Source organism: Silurus aristotelis (genome assembly GCF_946808225.1).
Source record: "Silurus aristotelis genome assembly, chromosome: 9".
Classification (NCBI taxonomy): Eukaryota; Metazoa; Chordata; class Actinopteri; order Siluriformes; family Siluridae; genus Silurus; species Silurus aristotelis.
Genome location: NC_139582.1, coordinates 18873136 through 18895017, shown reverse-complemented (window position 1 = coordinate 18895017; position 21882 = coordinate 18873136). Strand labels below are relative to the sequence as shown.

Genomic DNA, 21882 nt, shown 5'->3' with positions numbered 1-21882 from the left:
CCCCCATTTGATGTCAAAACAGGTGTATTCTGACACCTTACTATCAGAACCAGCATTAACTTCTTTAGCAATTTAAGCAAAATGACCTTGTCACCGGTTCACCACAGTTCCTTCCTTGGACCATTATTGAGATACTGAGCACTGCAGACTGGGAAAATCCCAAAAGAGCTGCAGTTTTGGAGACGCTCCGACCCAGACGTCTAGCCGTCGCAATTTGTCAAATTCGCTCGAATCCTTACAATTGTCCGTTTTTCCTGCTTCTAACGTCAAATTTGAGGACAAAGTGTTCACTTGCTGCCTAATATATCCCACCCACTAACACGTGGATGATGAAGAGATAAACTTTCTTATGGCTTCTCAGGGGGCGTCACAGCGGATCATCCGCATGTTTGATTTGGCACATGTTTTTTCATGCTGGATGCCCTTCCCAACGCAACCCTCCCCATTTATCCGGACTTGGGACCGGCACTAAGGCTTGTGCAAACCTAATGGCTGGGGTCGGTTCCCTGACCGGGGATCGAACCCGGGCAGCAGCGTTGAGAGCGCCGCATCCTAACCACTAGACCACCAGGGAACCCTGGACGATGAAGAGATAATCGGTGGAATTCACTTCACCGGTCAGTGGTCATAATGTTATGCCTGATCAGTGTATAATTGAATAAACTAACAACTGAAAGGAATTGAAAAAAGATTAATCAAAAAACTATAAAATCCCCTATAACACACATGAATATCTTCACACATGCAACAATGACATAAACATGAGTCACATTTCCTTTTGTTTTTACTGCAATTGATGGCAATTAAACCCTTCATCAACTTTGAAAGACGTCAGACATCATGTAGGAAACCTGTGAATTAGAACGAGGCCGATTTCCCCTCGAAACCTCCAGGCCAAAGTCTCAGCCGTGCTCCGATCCATGCGCAGCGTCTCGGTCCGAGAGAACAAGAACAGTACAGGCGCGTTGAGATGATTGTAGATCACATCCACTTCATCGGGATCCACGTCTGCCTCTACCTGTCATCAGGGGCGTGAATTTGACAACTTTCTCAAAATTAAAACTTCTGTTTGATTGAGAGGAATTCGGGTCCCACTCACCAGGACTGGTGCCTCCATCAGCTGGAGAAAAGTGTGTATGTTAATTGTGCTCAGTGGCTTTTTCATAAGTGTGTGTGGACACGGTTCAGACGGACGAGACACGGCGTTGCAGTGGAGGAACCAGAGACGCGCCTGGGCGGGGGACGCATCAGCAACCCTGTAATATGTTTAAACAGATTGTTTATTATTTATTCTGAACAATCAATGCGAGTATTTATTTGTTTATTTATAGAATTCATAAGTCACGGCAAAGAAGGAATCGGTCAGAGGAGCATCCTAGAGGACAAGATCCTCAGTTCAGGTGGAAGAAGCTATTCTTTCACAATTTGAATTGTCCACAAAGCTGGGCTATGAGGGCAAGAGGTTCTCTGGTCATATAAAACCAAACTGAATTTTCTGATTCTGGGTGAAAGGTAATCAAACCCTCCTTATCACTATTAGAACACAATGAAGCATGGTGGTGGAAGCTTGTTGGCCTTCATGATGCTGGCGCATGTCAACTTAAGATTAAAACTATCTATCTGTTGTAATCTATTTAGCGTTTCTATTACTTTAGTAACTTCACTATCGGCTGTTTGAACATTCTAAAGCTTTTGCTTCACTTATCGGCTGTATAAATAACAGAATATTCTCAAAGACTGTATGAAATGTAGAATCTGTCAATCTGTTCACTCGTACCCCATATGTTTGAGCAGAGGAGCTCCGGTAGTCTGCACAAACTGATAATTCCCTCCGTAAACAAACGCCGCCTCCATTAACGCTCGGTGCTCTGCTCAGAAACATTCACAGTTTACTATATAGTGAAACAAACATCACATATATCACTGGATCGTTATCATCATTTCAATTGAGTATGTACAGATATCCAAACGAAATAAGACACATTAGAATCAACCTGGAAGCCCAAGCGCAGGTACGTGACCCATGACGAGATCTGTCTTTCCCTTCGCCAGTCTTTCGACGCCGACCAGCTCGGCCGGGGTGTAAACGTAACGGACCTCATTGAAGAGCACCGTGCTGTATGCAAAAAAAACCGAACAAATGGTCAGGAAAAATCTGTGGGCCGAATAAACACTGCATGTAAAAATAATAACGAGAAATTAATGAATTAATGAATTTCCCATCTCACAATAGCATGTGGGACACAATGGCATTGACGTCAAAAATGGTGTCGATCTCAAAACTTCTCAAGACGTCAGCACCTCTGAGGGAAGAAAAAAGGTGCAGTTAAGTTGGATTTTCCATCAATCCATATATTAGTGTTTAAAATCCACAATATGTTTTACTGTTTAAACCTGAATAAATAGGCTTTTCGCATCACTTCTTTCTCTGTGCAGTAATGGACGACATTTTCTTCAGAGCAGTTCACCTACAGAGATGCAGTTTGGTCAAGTTTTGTATTGCACATTTTTGGAGCAGTTTTCTCATATCACTTTTATAGTGTTCTTAACTATAACACTAGTATATAGTGTATAATATTATATAGACAAAAAGTGGGCTATCAAATATTACCAGCCAATCAGAAATAAATATAATTTAATAAAAAGTCAGGAATATGATCAGACTTTCAGTACACTTGTGTCTCATAACTGGATTTTTGACAACAAACGAAACTGACCAACACCACCGATATTCCGTAGTCCTCCAACGCCACAGCGGACATCTCCAACTGCTCTACGAACTTCTGAACAAGTGGATCGGCTGCAAAAAAAAAAGCCCACGCTAAGTATGTTCAGGCGTAAAAAAAAAAAACCTTACTGACTGATTGATCTGATGATCATTCAAGCAAATTTAACAATACCACAAAATAAATAAAATCTTTTGGAAAGGAAACACAAAACATTAAAAAGGAAATGTGCATCAGACATATAATCTCAATGCCATTCAGTAATATCGCCACTAAATGGATTGCACAATTAGTGACGTAAAGGCATGCATTTATATGATGCTGCTTCCTCCACCATGCTTCATTGGTTTCAATTAGATGGGCGGGGCTTCCGGTAAAAAGTAGATATTTCAAAATATGAATTATTTTTATTTTATTTGTGTTACCACCACGAATTGCACGTTGCAAATATTATAAATAAAAAAGAAGTGCATGACAACCTTACCGTGTTTACCAAAGTAAACGAGACACGTGTTTCCGGTGTGCACGTGCTCTTTAAAGCCCTCAGCAGTGAGCTGCAGGAGCTTAGCAGGATTTCCATAAGCGCATTGTTCGCATCCAAAACACAGCAAAAGTGCAACAACAGACCATGCGTTCATGATTTCACTGTTGTGCATTTCCCTCTAGATTTATCTATATAACAATCTTCTTCGTGGGAAAAAAATAACTAGATGCATTGCAAAAGCATTGCAAATAAATATTTCATAGCAGCATGCTACTGTAAACACATATACCTGAACTGTATTAAATGCTTCAATATTATTTTAATTACTTCCTGAAATGCGTTTCCAATTCCAAATAATTTCTTATCCACTACCCAAGTTCACTATCTAGGGGACACTTTAAAAGTCCTTTGCATCCTTTGTAGGAAACTCGACATTCATATGATGATAATTTGGGATTCCACGCCCCCCGGAAAAAACATTACCTCTAACAGCCAATCAAAAACTGTGGCGGGACTTAGAACTAACCAATGATTTATAGACTGGGTGGTGCTTTAATGGTTAGAGAGTTTTCAACGGAACCCGACATTTTGGCTCGAAACACGGCGGATTTAAGGCTGCGCTCAGATCCGAAATGGCGTCACACTGCAACGAGTTTCCCTCACTTCCTGAAAAGGCGGGTACATAAGCGAGAGTTGCTGCTTATCTGATTGGCTAAGGGGATTAGTTTAACGTGCGCGTGCTACACCTGATTGGACAAGGGGCGTATCTTAAACTGCAGTCTCCCCCAGCTGATTGCGCTCGTCTCTTTTTTCAGCTGGAGTTGTTTTTTGCACTGAGCTCCTTTTTTCCCTGTACATGTTTGTTTGTTTGTTTTTAACTTGCCTGTTTTAAAATTAATTATCTATGCTTTATTTTATATACACATCCTTCGTAGTTTGTTCGTTACCCAGTTTTTAATGTGCAACTTTTTTTCTCTTTTGGTCATAATTTTTTGTCATGATTCATTTCGACCCATAAAAAGTTTGTAGATCATTTTTAAATCAGGATCATCTCGGAATTAAAGGACAGCCGGACGTTCATAATTAAATCCGACCTTCTCCAGATCCCATCGCTCGACATGCTGTCACTTGGGAATCAGCTCCGGCGCCTGTGCGCGTTCACGGCTGAGGATGAAGATGAGGAGGAGGACGACGAGGAGGAGGAGGACGGAGGCGCCGCGCTGGACCTGACGCTCACGGCCGTGCAAACGCTCCTCTACGCGCTGCTCTTCTTCTTCATCTACTCGCAGCTCTGGCTCATCCTGCACTACGGCCACAAGCGCCTCAGCTACCGGAGCGTCTTCCTCTTTCTGTGCCTGCTCTGGTCGGCCCTCAGGACCACACTCTTCTCCTTCTACTTCAATAACATGGCCCAGGCGAGTCAGCTGCAGCCGCTGCCCTTCTGGCTCTTCTACTGCTTCCCCGTGTGCCTGCAGTTCTGCACCCTCTGCCTCCTCAACCTCTACTTCGCTCAGGTCAGCACAAGTCCTGCTTCTTCTGACCAGCACCTTCTGACACACTGCACTTTTAGAGAGACATCCAAACACTTAAGACATCAACAAACAAATACAAACTTTTACAATTCAAGAATGTATTATTATTATTATTATTATTATTATTATTATTATTATTATTGTTAGTGTTAGTTTTAGCAATTAGTTGCAGTAAGTGTTCTATTGTTAGTAGTAGAATTAATATTGGTAGTTGTATTAATAGTTTTTCATCGTAATGCTTTGCAGAGAAAAATAAGCAATATGATCAGCAATAAGATTAAGCGAGACAATTGCTTAATAGCTGCTACAGCGCAAGTGATAACAGGAACAACTCTGTTTCGTAACGTTGTATGTAACTAGCAAATATAAATCTAAATCTTAATATCCCATTTATATTTCACTTTGATTTTATTAAAAATTACTTTTAAAAACTTATCTATAATATCTAACATAATATCTAACCCTATAGAAGGTGTAACAAAAAAAAGTCATCCTAAAGGAAAAATAGTGTGCGTTCTGATATTTTGGACACAAATGCACATGCCCACCCTACATAAGGAACATCACAAATAAAAATTATACTTCATTATTTTTAGGTCAAATTTAACTTTCGCTATATACCAGGGTAAAACTGCTGTTAATGCAGTCAGGTTTGTTTTACCCAGACAACATTAGCCAAGACGCAACAAAAACGTTCCCACAACCTTGCTGACAAAAAATAACAAACAAAACAAACACGATGCCGCCGCCGCCATGCTTCATTGTAAAGATTCAGGAATTGATTGTAGTAATAGTAGTAATACTGGTTGTATTGTAAAACTATTAATAGGTGTATTTATGGTAAATGTAGTTGGAGTAGTAGCAAGTTTTAGTCATTTGTTGTATCATGTGTACTACTATTAGTAGTAGAATTAGTATTTGTGGTAGTAGTAGTACATATAGGAGTATTAGTAGAAGTTAGAATAGTTGTAGCAATAGTAGTGGTAGTTGGGGTTGGAGTACTAGTAGTACTTGTAGACGTAATAGTAGTAGTGTTAATTACAAGTTGTTGTTACTATTGTTATTATTAGCGGAAATATAGTTTTAGTAGTGGTAGTAAAAGTATTAGTGGGAGTAATGGTTGTTGTAATGTAGTATTAGAAGTATTTAGTAGAATTTAGGAGTAGTTGTAGTTGTCGTACTTGTAGGAGTAATATTCTTTGTAGATGTAGGAGTAGTAATGGATGTGGTGAGGGAAGACATGCAGGTAGTGGTTTTATAAGAGGCAGATGTAAGAGTATTATTTTTACTAGTAGTAGTGTTAGATGCAAGTTGTAGTAAGTGTACTGTTGTAGTAGAAATTAGTATTAGTTGTAGGTATTTATAGTAGGAGTAGTTTTAGTATAAGTAATAGTTAAATTAGATCATTAGTAGTAGTTAAAGTAGAAGTTGTGGTATTAGTATTGTTAGTAGTTTTAGTAGTATAATTAAAAGTATAGGTATTAGTCATTGTTGTTTGAGGCCTCCTCACGAGCACAAATCTCCACAAGCACACTCCAAAGTCTAGTGGAACATTTTCCCAGAAGTTAACAGCGAATGGGGAGTAAATGTGGAATGAGTGGATCGGGGTAGTTGTAATTTAGTTGCACTTATATAAACCTGGGTTTGCGTTGTACTCGGATCGACCACAGAGTTACTTTTGTAGAGTATAAATCGACACCAGCACTCAATTCTATAAGTGCAAGAGGAATAATAGACGCCGGGATGTGGTGCTGTATGAAAAAATCAACTTCAGGGTGGTAAAAGATCTGAATCGATGTCTTGAGGTGTGGTAACGAGTATAATTACCACCTCAGGGGATTATTTGTAGTGCAATAACCCCATACCTGTGATCTCCACCCTGAGAGCTGCAGGTACAGATCTCTGAATCTGTTAAATTCCAAAACTGGAGATTATGTATGTGAAATTAAAAAGGGGTGGTGGGAGGGTGTTGCAAACTCAGATAACTTTCACTTGTGATCTGTGTTTAGGCTCTAACATGGTTCGCTGGCCAGATATCAGACAGGACTTTGCTTATTTAGCGTTTCCGTGGCACGCAGTCAGCATATGGGACGGTGTGAATCCGAGTGAAACCAGACTGACCTGCTCAGGAGAGCCGTAGTGATTTTATTAAAGCTTTATTTGTATTTTTTACATCTCGGTTTATGGCATTATGAATCAGTGTACAGGTTCATCAAATCCCCTTTTTAGCCATTTTTGGTCGGTTTTCATTGTTGAAGTTTAATTTGACCGAATCTTTTCTCCGTAGTCGATTAATTATTGCATTTAATAAACTGCTGTTGGGCAGAAATAATCATATAGATCCTTTACAGTTTCTTTTAATGGAGAAGTGCTCATTTAAGACAATTTTGAAGGTTTTGAAGTTGTTTGATGTCAGTTAGTGACTCAGCTGTTTGGACATCAAGTGGAAGTTCCAGGTGCCAGTGTCTGTCAGGGTGTCTAGACGGGGGAAAACACTCAGTTTTTAAAGCTGCAGGCTGCACATGAGGCGATGCAAAAGCATTATGTCATTGTGTTGATGCAGCCTTGACAAAAGTGTGTGTGTGTGTGTGTGTGTGTGTGTGTGTGTGTGTGTGTGTGTGTGTGTGTGTGTGTGTGTGTGTGTGTGTGTGTGTGTGTGTGTGTGTGTGTGTGTGTGTGTGTGTGTGTGTCAGAGACGTGCTGAGACAAAAACACCATACGCTCCTGTTCTGATATAAAACTAGTCCAGCGAGTGCACAGGAGCAGGCTGTGTATCAGAATAATACTTGCACATATCAGCATTTCAGTTTGCCTCAGAAACCTGGAGGGATTTTTACATGCTGTGTTGGGTTTGTCAGTGCTTCCTCTGATTACAAAGAATGCTGCTTATTATGTGTGTGAATGATCGATGCTGAAATATTATAATAAGCTCTTCATTAGGCAGGAATTTCATGAAAATTTAAATTGCAATGTAGTGATGCACAGGATCTCTCTAACTTGGCTTTAGCTACTCCACTCAAATGTAACAATAAAAGGCTAAAAACTTTGTGCTTTATAGTTTATCATTCTTTACAAAAAATACAGTTGGGAAATGGTTAATCCTCATTCGTGAGCATTTCTAAAGCAACAGCTCGTTCTGTACGCTCCGTACGAACATAGGCTAAGGATAGTTATTTAGTTTACCAATGTAAAATCTAACGTTGTTGAAGCGGAAATGTTTTCTGTTAGATGCTTATCGAATTGGATGGAAGGATTTTCCAGTTACAGAGGATGTTTTTGGTTTCCAGGTAACACAAAACGCGTCATGGTTTTTCATCGTAATGCGTTGTAGAGAAAATAAGCGGAAAAAGCAGAATGATAAAGCGAGGCAATTGCTTGATAGCTGCTTCGGCGCAAGTGATAACCAACTTTTGGTTCTGTTAACGTTTCATGGATGTTTTGTAACGTTGTACGTAACTAGTAAATATAATTGTATTTGCTGTCACTCTAAACTGTTTTCCCTAAATGTTTATATTTGATTTTATTATTAATTACTTTAACAACTCATCTATATCATTCTATACCTATATAAGGTATAAAAAAAAGTCCTCCAACATAAAACAAACATGATGCCGCCGCCCCCATGCTTCACTATGGAGATCTCAGAGGAATTGGTTTTGACAGATTGTTGTTTTTGGTTGCATGCCTTCTCACAGCACAGAATCTTTTCCCAAATGTTCGCTGAGACCCCAAATTGAGGGTCTGTGTGTCTCGCAAAATTTATTAAAGAATAGATTGAAGAGTTTCTCACATCCGAACGAATACATTTCAATCGTTTCTTTAATCTGTCCAACCTCAACCTTTACACTGACTATGTCCGACACCATTACCGTATGACAGATGAATTCTTTACTCTGGATTGATGTATCGATTTTAGATCACTCGGAGGCGGGGTGTCTGTGGATTCAGGATTTTTTGGACATTTGGATTCTGAGGCACGAGGACGTTGTACTTGTGTACACACCGTTGGCCAGGCTATCATGTTCAAACAGAAGTAAAACCGGAAAGAGAGCCGAGTTAAAATCCTCTTAGACTCTCGGTCTCGTGATTCAGGCTTTGCAGAGGTTCGTGGTAACGGTATTGCTTCTTTCTTTCTCCTGATAGCTGAGGAGGCAAACAGGAAAAATTTAGTTGGATCCTGTAAACATGTCAAATAGTCCATGGATGTAGAAGGGATGAGGGGAAAATTAGGAGGAAAAAAGCACAGGGAATGATCTCAAGTTTTAAGTTTTATTTGAAATATATACCCACAAGAGATTTTTGGAGTTGAATCTGAATCACTTTGTAGGTTTACATTCACATTTAAAATTTTTGCCATTTCCCATTCAGAGAAACTCAAAATACTGCAAATTCTTTCTATTTAAATGTTTTTAATAAAGATTAGTAGATTAGTAATTTAATAATTATTCCTTTCAAATTGCTCACTTTTGTTTGGTCAAAAAAGAGAAAAAAAAAATGACAGAAAGAGGAGTAAATAAATTGCTGGCGAAGCAGACCAAGAGCAGCAGAATCTCACGCTTCTGTGTTACATTGTGTTTTATGATCACGTGCATTTTGTTTGTCATGTGTTCCCCTGGGGCATCATTGCTTCTCTCTTTCTTTCTTTTTTTTTTCCTTCCTGGTTTTCTTGTTTTACAGTATGCATAATGCAGTATGTTTGACTCACGAAAGGGGAAAACTAACCAGTACATGGAGGGTTTTTTTTGGACAACTTGCTGGAAAGAATCTTAAGATATATGGCTGAGTTTGCATTGGGATGCAAAAAAATAAAAAATATCGCGTTTGATCCTTTGAACAAAACCACTTTCATTCATCCTCAGTACCTGCCTGGTTAGAGTTGTGGCTCAAATTAAACTTTTAGTTTGCTTATATTTTAGGAAATACCCACATTATTGCAACAACATTAAAGGTGCACAATTGTATAGTTTGTTTTCGTATGCTGTAGCATATCCATTTAATGGAAATTAAATTCCTTTTTATTTGTATAGCGCTTTTACCAATGAACATTGTCCCAAAGCAGCATTACACAGATAATGTGGTGATAAAAATGACTGCACAAAGCATAGGTTTTTGAAGTCATTGATTGCGAAGTTTGGTTTGCCAGTTCAGTGCATGATTTTACTAATGCTTTTCTGGCTGCAAATTCTTTTTTTTTTTGTATTGGAAAACCTTCCCAAAAACTGATTAGAACAAAGGAATTGGCCAAAGGAAAAGTCAAGTTTTGAAAAACTTTTATATCCTTGTACAACCAAATAAAAGAATAATAAAAAAAAAAAAATCACAGTGAAGTACAAATACAAATCCGATCTGTGTGCATGGAATTAAAAAAATAAAAAAACTTCCATGCACAACTCTACACAATTATAAACCTGAGTGATGTAGCTGAGGATGAGCAAAAATTTCCTTTTTGAACCGGTCAGTGAGGAAGTGCTTCCTTGTTTACCATCTGGCAAATGTCCTATAAATCATGTGACACGGAATGTGTTTTGTCTTTAAAAAAAATAAGACATGTCTCCTTAAATAAATAGAAATTTAAATAAAAATGGACCTAGTTGGTCATGTAAGTCTTTTTTTTTTTCTTTTTTTTTAAGGATTATTGGGTTGCATGTAAAGAGAATTTGTGAACGCTTAAAATGACTAAACCAAACGAGATGTATTCAACTATATTCATATTGTATACGATGTGCCATACAGCCTATTTTCGGAATAACTGAATTACCTGACTGACACAAGACCGATATATTGAATGACTGACTCAAAGACCGACTGACCTTCTGATTTTCTGACTGATTTACTGAGTGACACATTGAGTAATTTATTTACTTATTGACCAATACTTTGACAGACTGACTCACTAACCAATACATTGACTGAGTCACTGGCATGTCAACCGACTCAAAGACTGACTGACCTTTTGACTTTTTTGACTCAATGACTTGGTTACTGACAAATACAGTGACAGACTGACTCACTAACCAATACATTGATTGACTGAGTCACCGATATTTTGAACAATTCAAAGACTGACTGATTTTCTGACTGACTCACTGACACATTGAGTGACTCGCTAAGTTACTGACCCATGCATTGACAAACTGACTTACTAACCAATACTTTTAATGACTAAGTCACTAACTATTGACAGACTGACTCAATGGCCAACTCACTATCTCATGTACTTACCAACTTACAGAATTTATGTCTCTCTCTGTCTTTCTCTCTTCACAGTTTTGTGTTCATTCTCTTCCTGGCATGAACTCTGAATCTCGTGCTTTGGCTAAGTTTGGCCGAATGAGGCTCGCATTCAGCAGCAGGCCAGTGTGCTGACCTTATTTCTGTGTGTGTGTGTGTGTGTGTGTGTGTGTGTTTGCAGCTTTCTCTCAGTGAAAGTAGAATGCTCAGGGGAACCTCCTCTCTCTCCTCTCTCAGGAAGTCTCAGCCTTCGGTACACTTTCACTGTTTATTTTGGGAACGTTTCTGTTTTTGTATGGCCAAATAAAAAATGGAGGCTAGGTCATGTGATTTTTTTTGTTGTTGTTTGCATGACACTGCATCATCTTATCTTGAGCTAAAACTGGATCTAAACCTAAAAATAAAACAAAAAACAATACACATTTAAGCAAGGCAAGTGGGACAAAAGTAATGGCCTTCTATGAAAAGACCGAGTAGGGATTACTATTTAGTTAAAAAAAAAAAAAAAAACTATGGAGTCTAAGTGCTGACCTGCTTTAGTAGATTTAAGACATGTAGAGCTTAGGAAAGAGTTTTATCTTATAGTCTGGTCATTTTTGTCACTGGGATGTACCTTTTTAAAAAATGTGTTGTTAGCAGCATTTAACACACAGCAGCTGTGTCAGTATGGGCTACTGTTCCAGATTGTCCTGCGCTTTTGATTAATTATTAGCAATAGGATTTGTTGTCGTGAAAATGGATTTTAGCTTCACATGTACATAATAATTTATTTACAACATGCATTATGTACTTCATTCTGTACATTTACCAAAAATCCTGATGTGGTTTATATTTCTGAGAATAACTCATTCCATTTTCCAATATCTACAATAGAGTTCGGCCGATACCAATCGCTAGGAGAATCGCACTTGCGGATAATCACATAAGACACAAACTGAAACAAAAAGTAACACTTTTTAAATAAATAAATAAACAAGTGGCATCAGTGATTCGCCTCTAGAGGCCGCTCTTGTTCTGAGTAACGCAACCCTGAAAAACTATCGGTGTTTTTTTAAAGTAATCAACTATTGGTGCAGATTAATAGGCAAAAACTATGAATCTGTTGACTTCTAATTTACAAGCAGATCTGGAGTTATTTGCACCCTTCCTCTGTAAAGATGAGTAAGCTGAATTGGAGATTTGACAAGAAAGATATAGGACCCTGAAGAACAGGGTTTTGTACGCTACCAGATCAGAGCCATTGCAGCCTTTACAGCATTTCATGTCCCTGAAAGTGTTCTACAGAGTTTTGTTGCATTCAGGAACAAAAAATGGGCTGTGAAAAATGTGTTGCTTCTCCTTTTTGTGTTGGTTTTCTACCTGAGATTAACCACATGCAAATAAGAATATTGTTGCATTTTTTTATTTAATTTTTTTTCTTCAAAACTGCTTATTAAGTATTGTAAGAGGAAACATTCTTTCACTGCAGCATATTGGGCTTGAACATGTGCAAAAAATTTGGTTGAGAATTTCTACTGTATTTGTCCTACTGTAATTAAATTTCAACTCGAAAGCATTTGTTGATTGTCAAATTTGGGCAGAACTCATGCAACAAATTGGACCAAAGTATGTGCAGTGTATTGGGCCAGAACATGTTTCAGGGTATTGGACGAGTACATCATCTGGACTTGTCTCACTGTAATTTTATTTAACCTCGATAAAATTGTGTTTATTTGTCTGAATAACTTTGCTGTGTGAGGAAATTTCAGGCAGAAGGCTTTAAATCAGTCTCAGAGTGCTGGATCTGTGTAAGATCTCCCGTAGCTTAAGCCATTACATTCTTTATTAGCGGATAGAGGAAGCGGTTCAGGACAAGTTCACGGCACCATGTGAGTCAAACCAGCACTGTAAGGACATCAAATGCTTTTGTTAAGAAGGCCAAGTCTTTTATTAACTTTTTGAGCAGTCCTGTAACAACCACGCTGCAGAAAATGTTTGTTCAGCCAGTACTGACGATTCTGTTTGAACAAATCTGCTGATTACAATCCTGTTTGTGGACCAGACGTTTATCTGGGTTTATAATGATATCATGATTTTGATTAACTGGTTAAAGAGAATCAAACTCCATTGGTTTTAATGATTTTGTTTTGTACACAACAGTATTACTTTAGCTATTTTTCTTCAGTAAGCAGATGTGCTGTTTTTTTTTTTGTCAACAACTGTTGGATAAGAAATCAAATGCACAAGGCAGGGGCATTGTAGGTAAATAATTAAAATTGGACTGTTGTGTTGTTTAGAGACCGTGGCATTGAGTAAAAGACTGGAGGTAGCAGAGCTGAAGATGTTGAGCTTTTCATTAGAAGTGACTGCGATGGACAGGATTAGAAATGAGTTTTTTAGGGGGACAGCGCATGTAGGACGTTTTGGAGACAAGGTGAGGGACGTGTGATTGAGATGGTTTGGACATGTGCAGAGGAGGGACATAGGGTACATCGGTAGGAGAATGCTGAGAATGGAGCCACCAGAAAGGAGGAAAAGAGGAAGACCAAGGAGGAGGTTCATGGATGTGGTGAAGGAAAACATGGAGGTAGTTGGTTTAAATGAGGCAGATGTAGAGGTCAGGGGGTGTGGAGAAAGATGATCTGCTGTAGTGACCTCTAATGGGAGAAGCTGAAAAAATAAGGACTGTTGATTCATTTTCTGCACCATACTGATGTATTCCAAGCATTTGAAAGCACGAACAATGTTTAATTGATTAAACATAGCTATAAACAAAAATGCAATTAATGGTTTGTTCCTGTTATCACTTGTATTATGGCAGCTTTTAACATTTTCTTACCTCTCTGGAAAGTTTTTTTTTTATTTTATATATATATATATATCTTTCTTTTTTCTTTCTCGCTCTCTCTCTCGCTCTCTCTCTCGCTCTCTCTCTCGCTCTCTCTCTCGCTCTCTCGCGCTCTCTCTCTCTCTCTCTCTCTCAAACAGATCATGTGTAAAGCCAAAGCGAAATATTCCCCAGAACTCAGCAAATACAAGTAAGTGCTATGAAACTTTCAAACTCGCTTATATCACATCCAGTACATTTGTTTTTACTTGAATTATTGGCACGGACCGTTGATCACAGATCAAATACATGAGATAACAACTACAAAACCAATAGTGCAGTCAGACAAAATGAAACAAAACAGATGGTTGACACAGACTGATGCACCATGGGACTGTAGACGTACTGGCGCTCGGACAAAACCTGAGAACAGACTAATTAGGTGAACGAAAATGGATGTTTCCCGATCATGATAAGTAAGGTCTAAAATACTTTTTTATTGAGTATTAAATGATTATAATATTGCAGATAACTTATTTTCAAATCGTGTTAGAACCATCCACTTTTTTATTACTTGAATGTCTTCCAACTTCATCTTAAAGAACAAGTGTGACCTTAAATTTAACCACGATAAGAAACCTCAACCTCAAGGATGGCTGATTTATCTCGCCGGCATTGGCTGGCTTGATGGATGGATGGATGGATGGATGGACCGATGGTTGGTTGGCTGGCTGAATGGTTTGTTCAATGGTTGGTTAGTTGATTAAATAATTGGTTGGGCGTCATTCAATTGTTCCCTTCCTTGTATCCATGCTTATTTTGGGAAATAACACTTCAGAATTTTAATTCCTATTTAGGCAGCTTTCAACTTAATGGAACTCAGAGGTGTCAAATCTTAAATTAGTCATTAAAGTGACGTATTTTAGTTCTTCTTTTTTGGTTCTTTGTGTCACTCCCACTCAATAAATAAATAAATAAAGGGGGGGGTGATGATACAAACGGCTCTGGAATGATTGGCAGGCACTGAAAGTTTCGTGTTCCAACAGATTAGGCAAATAAGGCCTTTAGTCATGTGACTTTTTCTGGACTAAAATTTGTGCTGTCTGTAAGTTAGGATTGAAAGATATGATGGTGCCCTAATAAACTAAGTTATAAATGTTGGAAAAAATTGTATTGTTAATTTTGACAACTATTATGATTGTGTGTGTGTGTGTGTGTGTGTGTGTGTGTGTGTGTGTGTGTGTGTGTGTGTGTGTGTGTGTGTGTGTGTGTGTGTGTGTGTGTGTGTGTGTGTGTACCATAAAGCTGGTCAGCTAATATGGTACAAATAAACAACAGAATTTGTTTTCTGGAGTCCTTCCCTTAACAAGTTGTCTCCTCAAAGGACACCGCTGAAGTTGGCCTTCTTGTTCATCAGCCTCTTCTTCCTGGTGGTGAACGTTACATGCTCTCTCATGGTGCTGACCCAGAAGAACATGGAAGCCAGCAACGCAAAGCACATAGTTCTGGCTCGTGTGCTAATCAACGACAGCCTCTTCGTGCTGTGCGCCATCTCGCTTGCCACCTGCATCTGTAAACTTACCAAGATGTCCTCGGCAAACGTCTATCTGGAGTCGAAGGTACGATGACGCAAGAGGAAATTCCCAGGTTATTTGGAATAAAATCCTCTTGTCATTGTGCTAATTTCTCGAGTGCTAGCCTTACCGAACTGCCAGTTCAGGAATATATACAGGTGTATATATGGGAATGTTTCCTGGGAATGTAAATTTTACTGAATTTACATGAAAGATGCAGTAAAAGATAAAAGAAAATGCAAAGGACCGTTTATTATTTAACCAGCGACTAAGTTTTCATTTGCTTCAGGGGACATCAGTGTGTCAGGCCACAGCCACCGGAGCAGCGGTTGTGCTGCTGTACACATCGAGAGCGTGCTATAATCTTGCCATAGTGGCCGTATCTCCCAAAGACCGGGCCACTCCGTTCAGCTACGGCTGGTACAGCTTCTCCGACCAGGTACCTTCTCCAGCAATGTTCAAGTTTCAATTCATTTCTTGCTGAACAAAATCAGTCAGACTCTCCTTTCATTTGAGTATTTACATTTCTGGCGTATGGCACAGTCTATCCCGCCCTGAGTGATGAAGATACTGAAGAAGAAAAAAACAGACACCTCAAAAGATGAAAAACAAACATAAACATAAACAAACATACTTTATAAATTGATGCTAATGTTTTGGATTGTAAATAATCCTGAAATAAATAACATTTGAGCTAAGATTTACTTTGAATAGGCTCAACACATCAGTATGCACAAATGCTGGATATATGGACTGTAAAATATAAGATTGGAATTGTGAGACAGTTTATTTCTTTATTTTATTTCAAATTATTGATTTATAGATTGGAATCCTGACTCATTATCTAATATAATATTTAGGTTATGTTTAGATTGCATCCTCCTAGATTGTCATTAGAGTTTTGTCAGAGTGTGTATGTGTTTGTTTGTACGCTTGTAGGCTGATGTGGAGAAAATCAGCGGGAAGGCCTACATGGTGTTCGGGATAGTTCTGTTTTTCTGGGAGTTTGTCCCCACCACCCTCCTCGTGGTTTTCTTCAGAGTTCAGCGGCCCAATCAGAACCTGGTGAGATGGACCACTTCTTCCTCTTACTCTGCTGCCAGGCGTTTCCTCCGTGACGATCCGCACAAATCTTCTCCTTTAAGCTCTGCGGGACGGCGTTAGTCCTGTCAGACAGAATTAATGAGTCACATCGGCCTTGACTCAGTCGAGTGGGAAAAATCCACAGAGACCAACAGATGTTTTTTTTTTTTTGTTTGTTATTTTTAGGCACCAGGTGGCATGATCCACAGCCACAGTTTCAACTCCAGGGCGTACTTTTTCGACAATCCAAGACGCTACGATAGTGACGATGACCTGTCCAAAAGCATCAGCTCCAGGAGTGAAAGGGGAAGGTTTGTACACACGGTGAACGTAGAAAATGTTGTTTTTTTATGTACAAAAAAATGCCCAATACTTAGGATAATGGGTCATTTAATATTGGAGAGGAAAGAAAGAAAGAGAAAAAGAAAGAAGGAAGGAAGGGACTAAGAAAGGAAGGAAAAAGAATGAAAGAAGGAAGGAACTAAGAAAGGAAGGAAAGAAAGGAAAAGGGAATAAAGAAAGGAAGGAAGAGACTAAGGAAAGTAGGAAGGAAGGAACTAAGGAAAGTACAAAAGAAGGAAGAAAAGGAAAATATTTAAGGAAGAGACTAAGGAAAGTAGGAAGGAAGTAACTAAAAACTGGATAAAACATTTACAGCAGAAAAAAACTGAAAAAAGAAGGAAGGGACTAAGGAAAGTGGAAGGAAAGGAAAGGCAAGGAAGGAACTAAAAACTGGATAAAAACATTACAGCTAAAAAATCTGAGAAAGGATGGAAAGGAAAAAAAACAAATGAAGAATGGAAAGAAAAAAAAAAGGAAGAAGAGAAGGAATGAAGGAAGGAAGCATGGAAAGAAAAAAAAGGAAGGAAGAAAGGAAGCATGGAAAGAAAAAAAAAAAGGAAGGAAGAAAGGAAGCATGGAAAGAAAAAAAAAAGAAAGGAGGAAAGGAAGCATGGAAAGAAAAAAAGCATATATTAACAGTGTACAATTGTAGACACTGTACAACGTCAATAACCTCGTTCTGCCTTTTTTTTTTTTTTTTTTTTTTGCGCAAATTGTAGAAGCAACATTAAGAAGACACCAAGTCCAATTGATAAACTGTGTAACTTAATGTGAGCACTTTGTAAGCACTATTTAACTATGTAACTGTTTATTTAGATTTTGCCTGGTGCTTTCAAAGCTCACAACTCTAATGTTTAATGCAGAGAAAATTCCTTCAAAAAAGTAATGCCAAAGTAGTAGATGCAATTCCCCGTCACATTAAAATTCCCTTTCATTACTGTCTTGCAGTAGTGCCACACTGAAATGCAATCACTGCTGAATCAGCAGCCTTAAGCCGAGTGTAAAAAAACGACATCGTCCATATAAAGGAACGCCCTTCCTAGTTCTTTCCCGTCTTCCTCTTTCCCGCAGCGGTACGATGACTTCGTCGTCTCAGCTGGGCGCGAGTTGGTACGGGTCCATCCAGAAAACTGGAAGCTTCACGTTCACCGCACCTCATACCCCCACTGCTCCACTGCTCCTGCCGTATGGAAGCGTCCAGACCAGCCAGCACCACAACTACTACTCCACCCCGCAGGACTGTTACTCCAGCTTTCAGACTCACTACATTACCCCACAGAACTCAACCACCAGTCTGGAGTATGAAACGGAACGGACAAGACTCTGTGGACCTTAGACAGGGGCAGGAGATGCGTATGGTTCAAAACCTCTTTGTATTTTCAAATATTCAGCGGCTCAAAAAAAAGGGACTAGAGAGATGCGAGATAATAAGAAGGTCATTCGGTGCTCCCCATGTAGTATCGCTAATTTCCCAAGGATCTGACTAATATGAGGACCAATAATTGATCTGCACAATTCCTTTATGTTCATGGGTTTCAGCATGGCCATGTGCTAAAATTCCTCTGGTTTTCAACCTTGAGACGTTTAAGAGCCTGCTCCTTGTACTGAGAACTTCAGAGCATGGGTTGAAAGTGTTCTTTAGGATGGCGTGAAGGGAGAAGTCAAACATAGTCCATTAGCATAAACAGTAAAGACAATGAAGTGTCGTTTGAGACGTGAAAATGTTCGAACGAATTTTCAGATATGACGAATGTTCTTGGAAAGATCTATTTTTATGAAGTGTGAATGAATGTATAAGTGTGAATGCAGAATTCAGAATTAATGGTACTAACATCTCACTAGTAAGCGCATTGTACTTTTCAACATGGGGGTGCCATTATATATATTTTTTTTAGAGCCGCATTCATCCGATTCCAAGTATTGCTTATTTTGCTTGCCTGAATTCTTGCTCTTGGCTGACAGGAGTGGAACCTGATGCAGTGCTCCATTGTTGACAAATCCCTCAGCTCACCATGGTTACAAAGAGATAATGATGCTGTTTGTGGAAATTTAATGATATCCAGGTGTACCTGAGGTTCTCTAAGCAGGCTGGCATTAAAATCGCATTATTCCTTCCCATTCCGATAAACACTACCTGAATTATTTGGCCAAAATCCGCTTGATTTGATGCATTGGGTTGCTGTTACTTGTTTGCTTGGTAGATGAATGGCCGTTTGCACATCAGGCTTTTGTGTTACCTGAAGCACATCATGAAACGCGATGTTCTCACCAACAAACATCACTATCTGGTGTCAGCTGATCATCAGTGCTGTATCAAAATTGATTGGTGCGGCCGTATATTTTTAGTGCGTAATGTTTGTACATAAGCAATCACAGTGGCCATAATTCCCCCCTTTTTTTTATTTTTTTATTTGTGATCACAGGTTTTTTAGCAAACTGAGTCCCAGCTGAAGTAACCTTTCTGTTTTCATTATATTGGTGGTTAATCAGACAAAAAACTTTCACCTCACGAAGAACATTTGATCCGACACAGATGCGTCCTTTTCTACATTCTTTATTTATTCGTTTGCACCACAGCTTCATAATGTAGTTCCATTGCAACTCTCTTAATTTGTTTTCTGGTGTAGCACTACGAGTTAGCATTGGGAGCAGGACTTAGGGATGTTTATCAGTAGTCATTCACATAATTACGATCAGGCTTGCTACCAGTTTACAGCGGAATCGCACACAAAAAATGGCCGCTCACTGGGTACAGTGTAAAACATGAGATGTGCATCTCAACCCTACAGAAATCCTAAGAGGCAATGCATTATAATTTTTTTTTTTCTTTCTTTCTTGTTTCCTCATGATAAAGTACCTTTTATGTGTATTTAGCAAAAGAGCACTTCATGATATACATTAGAAACATTTCAGATGGAGCTGGATTACAGTACAATTATGTTGAGAGAAAACAGGTTTTGACATTGAGAACTCGTGGGGGGGAAAAAAGAAAGTCGTGATGACAAAGAAGAAAGAGAAAAATATAATGCATGGCCTATGTACAAACCTGATGATTTTCCAGTAACACGTTTATTTTTTTTTCTCATTCTTCTTTTACCACAGAAATTGAATTTTCTAACGAATGTGACATTCGATTTATTAAATAACACGTATATTTAACATTCACCAAACAACTTCTTGCTTTATAACGTTTCACTGACACTGGAGAGTCCTTTCATTAATGCTAATCAAATGTCACGTTCAAGTTTAATTTCTTTCTTTCTTCAGTAGCAACGATTTCAATCAACAAATCCATTTCATTAATCTGATATCACAACCACGTTACTCTAGAATCATTACGACGAAAGCATTATTATTAATTTGAGATGGTGTTTGAGAAAGCTAATGAACAACCTTGTGGTATAAAACATGCTAACTTTTAGCTGCATGGTGATTCAAGTAGATGTTGCACTAAGCAGATGTTGCACACCATGAGTTTTCAGTCTAAATCAATAGGGACATTTTTTTACATTTGATAAATCCAATTCATTCCTTTCCCCTATGTTTGGTTTTGCATTAAATGTTTTATGTGAATTGTGTGAAACGTGCACAAAGAAAAAAAAAATCGCCAATCAGTTGAGTGAATGCGATCATGATTGTATGAATCATCTCCTTCTTCTCGATCTATGATTGAATCCACAATAGTATTGGCTTTTATAGATGTTGTATGCTTTGATTTTTCTTTATGAATGGCTTCCACAGGGTTTGTGAGCAAAATAGTGTATTAATTGATGTAGGTGTATGTTTTCTGAGGTGTGTGTGTGTGTGTGTGTGTGTGTGTGTGTGTGTGTGTGTGTGAAGCTTTTTTTGTTTGTTAGTTTAACACAGGTGAAAGGATGCAGCTACAATCACCTTGAACTATTGCACAGGAACGGCATTCGGTTTTGCAAGGTTTACACGTTCGGGCAATGGGGGTCTCGGTAATAACGACCATGTCCGCTCTTCTTTCTTTGTTAGAAATACTGAGAAATTCTTTTTCTTTTCGATATATTTTTTTTTTTTTTGTTGTTCATGCCTGATGAATGTAATACCTTTTTTTTATCCATGTTCATAGTTTTAAAATGTGAGCACTACCAAGAAAAATAATGAAATAAAAATCATACTGCACTGTTTTTATTTGATTTGATTTTTTTTTTTTGGGATCGAAAATGTTTTCCATTCCTCACTTTTAACAGGAATCCTGAGTTTCAAGGATAAAAAAAAAAAAAGCACTCAGACCAGCATGATGCTTCCATCACCATATTTCAGTGTGTTATGGAGTGAGTTCTGAGTTTTCAGGTTTACATTACATATATTGTATCACGCATAGTTACTCCTGACTTGCTAGAATAGTAACCTCCAATCTTCTGGGAAGATGTTTCACATGGAGTATGCTTGTGGAGATTTGTGTCTTTCAGCCACATGGGTGTTTAGTAAAGTCAGGTGGGGAGACCTGGGATACAGGTCAGTGTTCCAATTTATTCTAAATGTGTTTTATAGGATTGAGGTCATGTAAACTATATGGAGTTGGTTTTGTGATCAGGTTTGGGTCTCCTAGAAGTGAAGGGAAGACGTCCTATACAATTGTGTGCCTCCAACTTTGTGGTAACACTTTGGGGAAGAACCATATATGGCAGGTGTCCAAATACTTTTTAATCCATATTGTGTGTGTATAAACAGTAAATTAGCCATAAATTATAGCCACTGTATCCACAAAGGAATGTTTTAACACCAAATTGTCTTTTAGATGCAGTTTTAGAATCTCATAACAAACCAGAATAAATTACAGGCCAGTACTTTTTAGGAAAGTATTCGAATTTCAGGAGACTTTTGAATACAAATATTTTACTTTTTTGCAATATCAGTCTTTATTTTTTATTTATGAGCGGATTAAAACTAAACCGGTCAAACTGCGTGTCACCAGCCAGTCAACAGCAAGCAGAACATTTTGAGAGGAATAATAATCATGGAAGAAACTCCTGACTCGAACTTGCCACAACACCCGTCGCCTTATTTGCATGAAGTAGTTGAAAAGGTTTTGGGATCATGATAATTGTAATAGAAATCAATCTTTTTATTCTTCTCA

The 21882-nt window shown here is 38.5% G+C and overlaps 2 protein-coding genes across 3 annotated transcripts in view; one reads left to right on the top strand and one right to left on the bottom strand.

The window, feature by feature from the left end:
* Nucleotides 1–3559, bottom strand: part of txndc16 (thioredoxin domain containing 16) — a 21992-nt gene extending 18433 nt beyond the window's left edge. Inside the window, exons 1-8 of one of the 2 annotated variants that reach the window (XM_083550305.1) lie at nt 3211–3559; nt 2718–2800; nt 2395–2468; nt 2229–2303; nt 1995–2116; nt 1778–1868; nt 1100–1256; nt 852–1018 (exon numbers count right to left, since the gene is read on the bottom strand). In XM_083550305.1, the coding sequence (XP_083406431.1) occupies nt 852–1018; nt 1100–1256; nt 1778–1868; nt 1995–2116; nt 2229–2303; nt 2395–2468; nt 2718–2800; nt 3211–3382 (941 nt within the window). In that variant the 5' untranslated portion in view covers nt 3383–3559. The remainder of the gene's footprint in view (nt 1–851; nt 1019–1099; nt 1257–1777; nt 1869–1994; nt 2117–2228; nt 2304–2394; nt 2469–2717; nt 2801–3210) is intronic. The other variant, XM_083550306.1, reaches the window with a different exon arrangement.
* Nucleotides 3560–3967: 408 nt separating this feature from the next.
* On the top strand, nt 3968–20929 carry gpr137c (G protein-coupled receptor 137c). Its single transcript, XM_083550319.1, has 7 exons — nt 3968–4724; nt 13941–13990; nt 15164–15398; nt 15643–15792; nt 16293–16418; nt 16623–16747; nt 17850–20929. Exons 1-7 carry the CDS (start codon nt 4329–4331, stop codon nt 18112–18114), a joined length of 1347 nt encoding a protein of 448 aa, XP_083406445.1. The 5' UTR covers nt 3968–4328; the 3' UTR covers nt 18115–20929.
* Nucleotides 20930–21882: the final 953 nt, after the last annotated feature.